The sequence below is a fragment of the Pundamilia nyererei genome, unplaced genomic scaffold (genome assembly GCF_000239375.1).
Source record: "Pundamilia nyererei isolate P.nyererei 1_Seehausen unplaced genomic scaffold, PunNye1.0 scaffold00570, whole genome shotgun sequence".
In the NCBI taxonomy this organism is placed as follows: Eukaryota; Metazoa; Chordata; class Actinopteri; order Cichliformes; family Cichlidae; genus Pundamilia; species Pundamilia nyererei.
This window is the reverse complement of record NW_005187971.1, coordinates 120,343-131,702: the sequence shown is the minus strand read 5'-3', so window position 1 is coordinate 131,702 and position 11,360 is coordinate 120,343. Positions and strand designations below refer to the sequence as shown.

Sequence of the window (11,360 nt, the reverse complement as noted above, 5' to 3'; positions counted from 1 at the left end):
TGTGACTGCTTGGGTCTTGGGGGGGAAGCGAGTGCCTCGCTCATGTTATGGCCTGGCCCTAGACGGGTCGTAACAATATATATACATAGAAGAACAGGGACAGGATTATAGAGGTCGCACAGAGATGAATGAAGAGCCACTGAGGACTGGAGACCTCAGTCTGACCCTGAAAGATCTCCATTATTCATATATATATATAAATAAACCTGTATGTATGTAGATGCCAGTATTTGTACACTTTAGTTCCACTGATGATGACTTATTTTGAAAGGCTAAATAAACCGTTACAGACACAGTGGCTTCGACTCTTACCCTCCGTTTCTGCTTGCGATGAGGTCGTAGACTGAAGATCCACATAGCAGTCGTCCTGCCACGTAATGCGTTTGCTTCGGTCCAGGATAGAATCGTAATGTGTCTTCTCCATGAGAAACTCTGATATATGTCTACCGCTGATGCTCCTGCTTTTATCTATGTGACACACACACACACACACACACATTACTTACTGCATGCAACCGAACATTATGGGCTGTGATCAATGGGGGTTAACCCAACCAAACAAGTTTCGCCTTCAGTCATCCTGCTGAAGCTCTGAAGAAGAGTTTGCTGTATAATACTGCTACTATTAACCCTAATACATATTTATAATAAAAGTGAGAAATTAAACTGCTAATTAGAGTTTAATAAAAACTTTTTGCACATTAACGATGAATTTTCGCCTTTAACTCAAAGTCTAAAGCATCATCATTATCATTTTGACCAGTTCCTTTAGAAATATGTGTGCAGAGCATCATTATTATTTACTTAATCACCTCCAATTAATCAGTGTGTTTATTAAAAAGGTACACCTGCATTCAGCTCAGTAACACATGCTTATGAGAGCTTATGAGAACACAAGCACAAGTTGAACACTGTGTTTGTTGTTGTTTGTGTTGATATTGTATGAAGACTTCACCACATGCAGATTTTGTGACTCTGAACACAGCAGGAGACAAACACCACCTCCACCCCCTTAAGGCCTTTCTCAGGGCAGAAGGATGTGCTAACTGGCTTGGGATACACAAGTCTTCAGGGCCCTGTAGGAGAGTTATGAGCAATGGATCTACATGAGAGATGAGGAATAGGTAGAGAACCAGAAGAATCAGACTTTTTGATCTTTTTCTTTTGCCAGGATAGACAACGGAGTGGAACTTACTGATTAAGTTATCTTGAAAGACCCTTCTCAATAAATTCAGGTTGCCTGCCCTCCAAGGACCCAAGTCGTTGGTGCTGCTCGATTATATTAAAGTCTGTTTATCCCCTGGGGGTGCTCGTTGTCGGTTTTGTCTATTTCTAATTGAAACTGTATTTCAATAAGCTATTTTTCCAGTGGTCTTTGTATCTATTTTTGACACGACAACATGGACTAAGAATCTATTATCCCTTTACTAGACATTGTCGGTGATCCTGTGCAGTGTTTGCCTCTTAAGTTGATGCAGCTTTGCTGGGGAGTTACATATTATCCCCAAACTTCAACAACCAAGAAGATTTTATAAATTAATGACAAATGAAATGAGCACAATGTGCCCAGGTCTTTCAAGTTTAGTCCTCTGGAAACACCCACTGGTTTAACCATGAGTGTGCACAGCCTTTCAAATAACCAGATTTACGGTCATGTTGTGCTTGGTGCACATCCTGCACTTTGCAGAAGACAAACATACTATTAAACAGGCAAATATGTAAACTATACACATGAAAAAGTATCTGCCCCCTTCCTGTATTCTTAGTTTTTTTGCATGTTACACTTAAATGGCCTCAGATCAGGAAAGAAATCTAAATAATAGACAACGATAACCCAAGTAAATACAAAATGCTTTTAAACAGCCGTTTCATTTGTTAAGGGAAAGAAGTACCCACATCTACCTTGCCTTGTGTGATAAAAGTAAATATCTTCTCCCTGCACTGTGCGCAGTTTATTAAACATTATTAAGCTGACAGTTTGTTGCATGAACATGAAAAGTGTGAAAGGAGTTTCTTCTTGTTTTCGCTGCGATTTTACTAAAGCGGAGTGAAAGTAGTGCAAACAAAAATTCAAGTTTTGTTTGAGGTTGTGCCGAGAAAACGGGAAACTGCAAATGTTTTCCTGTGTGGTTTGTTGCTCATTGCATCATGTCTCTAAAAGGAAGACACAGTTTTAGTAGCCAGAGTAAAATTTATATCCTTAGCAGCCTCATAAGAAGGTCCTACATGTGATATTTCGGAACTATGTCGTATACAAAATAAAGTACACGTCACTGTTAAAAGGCCATCCAGCACAGATAAGTCAGTAAAGGAGACTCACAGCATGAAATCTTCCAAACTACAGTATTTGGTAGCAGCAGCAAAAACACACATTACAGTAGCACAATGTGCTGATTCAAGAATGCCAGCATTACACAGCAAGAATTAAAACCCAGGAATATGAGTTTGCTGGAAATGTATCATATTTTATAGTAAAAGTAAGTGAAAGCCTGTTAAGATTATGCATACTTTATTTTCACTAGCAGGAGCTGATGCTGACTCAAAGCCATGATGGAAAAGTAACGTTTACGACTCTTTAAGCTGCTGAAGGCATGAAGTCAGACGCTCTGTAGCAAAAAAAGTAGGAAGACTCGAGTGACTCACCATGGGTTAGAGGAGGTCGTCTGAACGTTTCAAAGGATGAAAGATGCTTTTTTTTAATGCGGTCTCATAAAGTAGCCACATGATTATCACAGAAAACACATATCTGAAGAGTAGAAGTGCAAATTTGACAAATCTTTAAAGATTATAATACAACTTTGAGTTGGCAGGCGAGTGAAGTGAGCCTCAAACACACAGCGGCTGAAGTAGGTCTAAAGTCTGCTGCTGGAGATTCGCTTCGTGCTGCACCTCCTTTCCGGTGTCGTGCCTCATCTGCATTTTTGCACTGTGGTTGGCAGGTTGAACAGTGACAATAAGAGAGAGAGAAAAAGTAACTGCTTCCTGTGTGTGCAGACGAAGTCACGCTCTCCAAAACCTGAAAACCGCACTGTAGGCCTCGTCTCTTCATCGACTGTGCAGATGCTGTCAAACCACAGGCAGAGGGCTGACACGACATATCAAGGGTCAATAGGAGGAAGTACAAAGAGCTTCAGGTCGCTAACATGTCAGGCAGTAACAGAGCAAGGTGATAAACAGTAAACATGCTGTAAATATGAGTAATTAACAGCACCTGCTGTGTTCATACATAAGTGTAGGAACATCTGCAATCAAGATTATATTAATTCATGTTATTTCAGGCTGTCACATTGTACTAAAAGAAAAAAGACAGCCGAAACACAACTGCACATATTTCAAATTTATTGACTTCTTTTTTCAAATAAATGTGCAAAACATTTGAGGAAAAACATGAAAAATAAACCATTAAAAAAAATGGAGAAAAAAAAGAGAAACATATTGTAATTCATGACTTGTGCATGCAGATGATACAAAGTTTTTTATTTTTATTTTTTAACTTTTCCAGTGTTTTTTGTGACATGTTTGTTGTGTAAAGTTCTGAGAGTACTTGCTGCATGTACACACCGTTTTAGTGCTCAGTCACATTCGCACGCTTCTGTTTTCACTCCTAGTTTTGTTAGACTTTGAATACTGCAAAAACCCGACTCTGTGAATGAGTCAGCTCAGATTTGTAAAGCAAGAAGCCGACACGCAGTAGTGTTGCATGAGCCATTTTCTCACAATAGTTTATTTTAGGTTAGAGACATCAAAGTTGCACTCGGCGGCGAGCTCATTTGCATGTCCGTGTATAATCTGTAATCTTGAAGAGCAGCTTCTTCATCCTGTCTTTTCATTTTCTAACCTATCAACATGCACTGCGTTTCACAAAAACCTAAAATATACCAGAAAAGACATTTAACAGGCATTAAAAGGTGGAAAGCCACACCACTAAATCACTGCGAACGCTTAAAAAAACCAAAAACAAACAAAAAATCTTAAATTGCCTTGACTTGGCAAAATTGATGTAAAAGAAAAGAAGTCGCACGAAAGCAGCAGCGCATCTCTAAAATAAATCAAGCACAGTAGCCCACGAAGTCTAGCTCGGCCTCACATCTGATCTCAGTGCGAGCCCACGTCACATCAGCTGATGGCACAGCTGATACCGTTCTGTGCATCCAGCCTCACTTAGGCCACGCTACTCAAGCTGCTTTAGCCTTCATACACTTGCCGTTACATGTGCAAACCTCCACCCACAGCTCCTCCTTCTTCATGCTGTTTCTGACGCAGATCTTGCTGCTGCTCTCCCCAGCTCTGGCTTTCCACTTATTTACAAGCTTATCTAGAGCTACGTAAAAAATAAGGTTTTCTTTTAACTATAGTGGCCCTGACTGAAATCCTATTTGACAGGACTGATGTAGCTTTACATGGTTGTATTAAGAAATGTTACTGTGAGATTAGAGTTGACGAGAAAGGTACAGGGAGGTGGGGGTGGGGTCATTTCATTGATGAGAAAAGCAACACAAAGAGGCAAACAGCACTTCAACACTATCAAAAACAGCATACACATGCTCATTCATGGCACATTATCTTGGCAATTTTGACTATTTTAGGTCTGATATTTATAATCTATTAAAAGTGAACTCAAACTAACTCAACTGATAAAATTCTCTCTGCATCCCTGCAATAACTTATCATTTCAGACTGCTAAGAATGTCTTCCCCCCCTGAGAATATCAACGTCATATTTGTAGTACTGACACTTATGGCTAACTTGTGCTGTCCCCTCTATTAAGTGGAGAAACAACTGATCAAACGAAACACCGGGCAAAGGCACAAGAGCGGTTTCCGAGCCACTAAGAACACAAGCGAAACACAGAATAAGCAATATTTCATCTCTTATAAACAAATTCTCCCCATTTAAGGAATTACTTCATACGTCTCGCACAATCCCTTCTTCTAATTTTCAAAAACGAGACACTGTAAACAGTTTTCTTTGACCAAGAGTACAAAAGTGGTTACAGACACTCATTACAGGTTAGAGACATTCACATTTAAAGGGCAATCAGGCCCTTTGACTACAGTTCAAAGTCATCTATCAAAATATAGAGCAGAAAAACAAGGCAGGAAGTCAAAAACATAAGACATGAACAGAATGTAATCTTGTTATACAGCCTGGTGTTAAAAACACTTTAGTGCCAGCAGGCATTCCTGCAGAAATCAGAAGCATTGTTGTTTTAAATGTCTTAATTTAAAAGCTTCAATCATAGCAAAAGAAAAACAATTTAGGACTCAAGTACTTAAAAATAAATCCCTTTCTTATATCTTCCTTTCTTTTAAAAGTAGAAACCAGCACTGTTCACAGGCAAAGGTTGCACATCGATTCTTAGCAAAAAGAAGAAGAAGAAGAATGTTATGACTTTTAAAACGCAGCACACTGGTTGCCTAATTTCATGTCACTGAAGCTATAAAATGTCACGTCACGCACACACTGGATGCAACCACATAGTTAACAATTACAAGTCATTTTGACAGAAGGACACTTTGTGGCGTTTGTTTCACAACAGCCGCACATTTAGTTACCCACAGGTCAAATTAACCCTTTGATTACCCACAGTAGCTCTCTCTCTCTGCTGAAGTCCTCCCCTGCACGTGGCCACTACCACATGCAAAAAGCCGCTGGCCCAAAGCCTGGATTATAGATCAGACAGTCCCTCCCCGTGCTCACTCAGCTCCATGGTGTAATAGTCCAGAGGACGCCTGGGAAAGCACACAGCAGCGTTACAAAATGTAAAACTTTTATTTTTTAAACAGCTGACAAAAAGTGTCTTTTAGATGTAGCTGAAGAAATATAAGACATACTGGAGGGTTTTCACCTAAATTCTGCAATCCATAAACCTGAAAATGTGGATGTTTGAACCTTAAATCTGCTCTTGTGTTGTTTCACTCTTTGATACACTTAATATACCTCTAATAATGCATAAAAATGTGTGATCAGAAAGTTCTAGGACTCCAGCACTCCTGCTAGTCCCAACGGTGACCCCTTAGCTCGTGAATTTCATTTAGAGGAGAAAGTCGCAGAGTAATGGATTTCTGTGAAGTCATTTCCTGACATTTTTTTTTAAAATCACTGGTCTTTATATAGTCCTGTGAGTTTTACTTCCTCCCTGTGGTAGTTATTCATCCTGGATAATCAGTTCATCTTCCTCCATGCGCACTACATGCGGGAACCCAGTTCTGGTAAGCAGGGTGGGAAGTGACTGAATGAAGGTTTCACAAAAAAGATGAGGATATGTCAGGTACCATAACTCAAAGGAACTGTATCCTGATCGATATTATTACAGAGACACACACACACACCAAAAAACAAAAAACAAAGCATGCTCCTGGCTTAGACACTGCTATCTGGTGTCTGACTTGTAGCTCTCGTTACTAACCGTAATCCTCAAAATGAAACTCAGGTCAGCTCATCAGGCAACGTTGTGCAAACTCTGTGCAAGTTTGAGGTCTGCAGCTAAATTGAAACACATGCATGCAAGTGGCTAAAAAGAGTTCAATGTAATCTAATCAGTAGGAGTCCTACAGCAGTCATGGAACTTCACAAGTAGTGCTGACAGGAAGAAGGTCAGTTTTTATAAATAGTTACAGAAGACGTTTACAGACACTCAGATGAGCAGGAACTTCATGGTAATTTGGGGCTTTAATGATTTCTTTAAATTGCTCTTTCTCCATGGTGCAGTGGTTGTGTTTAATTACTTTAATAAACAAGAAGTGGAAGCACAAGTTTGAATTTATTTTGGATTTTCTCTAATCCGCCTCTAATACATAGAGGCTCAAAGATAAACACAGACACCAACTAATATTTTGTTAAATGTCTCTTAGCACTTCGGCCAGATGCCTCTCTTATAATTCTGGCTGGATATTTACCAATTCTGCCAAGAAGTGTGGTCAAAGTTCATTTAAATTGGTTGGTTGGTTGGTTTCCTGGCACAGACCCGGCTTGTAAGAGTAGTCCACAGACTTTCAACAGGTTTGAGGTCAGGACTTTGGGAAGGCCGTTCCAGCAGCTTAATGTTAGCCTGCTTTATCTGTTCCAAAACCAGTCAGTACATGTAAACTTCTGACTACAACTGTTATTTACTCAATCTTTCACAGCTGGAAGCGTACACCCAAAAGTCAGAGCTCAAGGCTGGATTATAACTTGGACACGTGGTCTTGGCTAAATGAGCAGTGCCCATTGTGGTGTAGTGAACTCTGACACACATATTTTAAATCACAGGAATCACTACAAATCAAACGATTACACAAATTTCTGAAAAGATTTATATAGCAAATACATCCATAAAAGGCTTTTGCCATATTGTGATAAGATATTTAAAAATGTCTACATTCATATGTAGTATGAAAGGGGGAGATGATGCAGGAGATCTTACCTCCTCCTGTAGAAATACGTGACCAGAGCAGCTCCTAGTCCCAGCACCAGGATCACAGCTACTATCAGCCCTATCTGTAACCCCAGGGCAGATGCTAAAAAGAAGAGCAAAGGTAAGTTACACTGTCCTGGTCGTGATTGGTGTTGTAACATTCAACCTCCTACACGCAGCAAAAAGCCAACGCAGCCATCGCCCTGGACAGGTGGTTCATTCGCCTTTCCCATGTTCCAACCAGCCACACCTGTGTCCACCTGCAGCTCTTGCCAGTCTGAAGGTGTTTGAGGGGGTGAGCTGCTATTTGCTATGACAAGGTTTTCTCATGCTTATGTTAGATAAGGATTTGTTTGGTGCTCTTTGGTTAGCTGATAATACTTTACAGATTCATTTGTTTTGCCCGCTGCTAGCCCCGATTCTCATTCCAACTCCTACACTTCTATAAATCTCTAAAGCAAACAAAATATTTGAACATTTCTAACAAGTTGTTTCTGTGGCTGTTTGGAACCTTGGGAAGGTGGATGTTATGGTCCTGCTGTGTTTCGGCCAGACCTAAAAGGCTATAACATACAATTTCTGAAAACGTAAGCGAAGAATAACAGCAATTTAAACATTAGGAAGGAAATTTAAAAGTGCAACAGAATTTGTTTTATTTAGATATTTTGATGCATAGAAACCTCATCTCTTTTTGCAAAACACAGCTTTCTGGGTCACAGAACACAATACAAAGCAGAAGGAGTCCAAGCAACACTGAGCCGAGAAATACTTCATACGGCAGCGAAACAGAAACTCCAACTGTCTTGTGGAGAGCTTTTAATTAACAGCAAATTATTGTCTCCTCAGTCTATTTTCACTTTGTACTATTAGTCATGTATTTGTATTTGTATGTGGGATTGGTTCTTTATAAATCGTTCCTTACGCTGCCAAAATTCACAGGCACAAGACCCTTTACTTGATTGATAATTACATTTTTGGGCTTAAATGTTGCTGTGTTGAATCTAAACCAGGGTCTTTCACTTCTTATGTTGAACTTTTTAAAATACTCTTGTTTAAACCACTGTAAAGTGTGCACCTACTATAAAAAAATATGCATAATGTTCCAACATTTAAACTAACAGAAGAACTTATTATTAATATAAACATAACATAATAAGAAGTTACTTTCTCGTTTCCTTTTTGTTACTAAGGGTAAGAGCAGGTCAGATTTCATTCTAATTAGGGAGGTCCTTCACTTTTCACCTTTATAAATCATGCATGAAACACAATGATCTAATTATATGATCTAATAATTTCCCGCAGAGAGCATGACATAGTAAAGATAAAGGTAATCAGCCTGCTGCAGCATTTCTAATCTAAAAATTACCATTTCCACTTCTTTTTAGATAACTTTCTGATGAGCAATCACCAGCTGTCACATTTCTTGCGACTGGTTCACAATAAAAGCCAGGATGTAAAGTGTGGCAGCACAGTACTTTAAAAATGAACTGTATGTAATTAAACATAGTATCATGATGGCAGTTAACACTTAGGATCATAATGATTACTTTAAGTACTTTCAGACTTCGTGGCAGGCTGGTTGCTCTCCAGATTTTACATTTTCCACTATTTTACATTTGACAGATTTACACTTGCTTTATTTTTGTTTTCAAAGAGGCAAATTCTGTCTTACATGAGCCTTTTGAACCAGAGGTCAAAAGGCTACAACAAATTCCTGTGTGCCAAAATCAGACAGGCCACGATTACCTTTTAAAACAAGTGGAGACACAAGAAATTTCTTTGATTTCATGCAGTGAAATTTGGGATCCAAAGAACCAAATTTAGAAGTTTAGACTTATGCCTGATTAAGGCTTCGTATTTCTTACATAGCCTACCAGAGTAGTCGATGACGTTTATGCTTATGTGTGCTGCATTACATGCTAATTACCGTGTGGTATGTGCCAGCCAGCCAGTTCCATTTCTCGGGAGGCGGACGTCAGGTAACTAGGTGGGTTATGATGCAGATTTCCTGCTGATTTCCTGCTAAATTGGGCACTTTACTGCAGACTACAGGGTCCTGACTGATTGCTGTAGCTAATCTTTTTGAAACAATGATGCTGAACTGCTACAAGGTCATTCTTACATGTGCTTGTGTAACGACCGGTAGTGGGGGAGGAGCAGACATCTCCCTGGGTGGACGACAGGTTCATATGCAATGTCTGGATGATCAGGGCCCTCTGATGGGCCGACAGAGCCTGAATGCTCCCCCAAACTCGCAGCCAGCCAGACACACAAGAAAAGTTTGCCCCTTAAACAAGAACAGACAGACAAATTTTTCACCTTCTACAAAAAATTGCTCAGGTTGTGCATTTTTTTGTATACATATAGACTCTGTAAACCTGGGAGGTTGGAGCTTAGTATTGAACAGCAGCATTTGTGGCAGTTTTTCAGTGTTTAAGAGGGACATGGGGCATGATGATGAAAGGAAACAAGCCACACCTGAGCCCGCCTATCTCCTAATGATTTCATTCTCCAACTATAAGTTTCTAGAGCTGTTTCAAAGACCAGGGATGAGCTACTGTAGTCTTTCATTGAATATGAGCCTAATGTGGTTGGTTTTGTGGAAAAGTGGCTCACCTTGGAGATACAGAGCAGAAATGCCACAATGACATCGCTGCTCTAAGTAGTCTGCCACCTCAGAGACCCCCTTCCCCTGGATAAGACCACTGCAGTCTGTGAAAAACAGAGTGTGAGCTCTTAGTTACTGCGTTATAATAAGACCATCTTGATTTTATTTATTTATTTATTTATTTTTAAGCCGGACGCCACGAGCAAGGGATGAATCTGACAAACAAAATAAAATGGGCATTAAATTGTGTTCAATGAAGCTAAAAATGAGCACAAACTAACATAAAATTTACCACGAAAATAATGTCTGATTATGTCAAAAATGAGAAATCAGACTGTTTTTCCATTTCTTCATAAATTTTGACTTCTTTTTGCAAACACAGGAGTTGAAAAAAAAGAGAAACATAATGCAGAATGCAGGTATAAGGTATAAGGTACATAATGTATAAGGTATAAGGTATATATAAGGTATATAATGCAGGTATAAGGCACTTCATGTAAGCTTCCATATCCCGTAACATTTTTTAAAAACTTTTATAAACGTTCATTTTAAGATGCCTTACCTCCCACCTGCTCTTGCCAGTCAGTGGACAGCGGTCCGAGGCAAAGATCAATCTGACTTGAGAAGGTGGAGCTAGGACAGAGGTTGGTGCTGTGAGGTGTGGCAGACGAGGTGGTCCAGGATGAGGGGCTCCTCACCTCACAGCATGAACACCGGCTAAGTGTGACGGGACCATCTTCCACTGACCTGCACGTACAGCGCATGTTTGAGTACAGTAATTTTGAATGGTACACATACTGACAGTAATTTGAACAAACATTCCTCAAAATGCCAAAGGTGCAAATAGATACATTTTTAAATGCTTGTCTGACTCAGTCAGTGTTAAACAGCTAAACAAAAAACAGTTTCTTAGAAAATAGACAGTTTTATTGACTTGGCTGAAAGTGAGTGAAAAAGCAGCCAAGCAAAGAAAAACTTTGGAAAACATTCGGAAAGCCTGGAGAGCCACTGCTCAAGTGCACTTGGAAAAAAATTATATATAGATATGTGGGGTGGCTCAAGACTTGCACTGTGTGCATTACTTCACACGCTTATCAATCTTTTCATCAATCTTTTTGTCTCAGAGACACTCTGCTAGGCCTTTTGGACCCTGACCTCTGTTGATCTCTGCACTTGTCCATCAGGCCAATCTTTTCCAGAAAGTGTAAAAAATACATTCTTAATAAAAACAACTATTACTTTGCTGTATGGTCGAATGGTGTAGCCTTTAAACACAGACAGTATAGTCTCAAATGTCTGTTTGCATTTGGCAGTCATTCCTCTTGTTCTCCAAATTTGTGCTGATAGAATATGAGC

At 39.6% G+C, this 11,360-nt stretch overlaps 2 protein-coding genes across 7 annotated transcripts in view; both read right to left on the bottom strand.

Annotated features, from left to right (window-relative positions):
* The window catches only part of nlrc3 (NLR family, CARD domain containing 3), a 22,688-nt gene extending 19,786 nt beyond the window's left edge, over positions 1-2,902 (bottom strand). For all 5 annotated transcript variants that reach the window (XR_312406.1, XR_312405.1, XR_312404.1 and 2 more), the window contains exons 1-2: positions 2,644-2,902; positions 313-468 (exon numbers count right to left, since the gene is read on the bottom strand). Coding sequence is in view for 2 of the 5 variants with exons in the window: in XM_005754466.1 (XP_005754523.1) it covers positions 313-424 (112 nt within the window). In the remaining 3 variants the exon portion in view is untranslated. The remainder of the gene's footprint in view (positions 1-312; positions 469-2,643) is intronic.
* A 2,367-nt stretch (positions 2,903-5,269) lies between these two features.
* The window catches only part of LOC102197941 (uncharacterized), a 16,464-nt gene continuing 10,373 nt past the window's right edge, over positions 5,270-11,360 (bottom strand). Inside the window, exons 8-12 of one of the 2 annotated variants that reach the window (XM_005754464.1) lie at positions 10,567-10,751; positions 10,013-10,108; positions 9,519-9,683; positions 7,406-7,499; positions 5,270-5,732 (exon numbers count right to left, since the gene is read on the bottom strand). In XM_005754464.1, coding sequence (XP_005754521.1) covers positions 5,669-5,732; positions 7,406-7,499; positions 9,519-9,683; positions 10,013-10,108; positions 10,567-10,751 — 604 coding nt within the window. In that variant the 3' untranslated portion in view covers positions 5,270-5,668. The remainder of the gene's footprint in view (positions 5,733-7,405; positions 7,500-9,518; positions 9,684-10,012; positions 10,109-10,566; positions 10,752-11,360) is intronic. The other variant, XM_005754465.1, reaches the window with a different exon arrangement.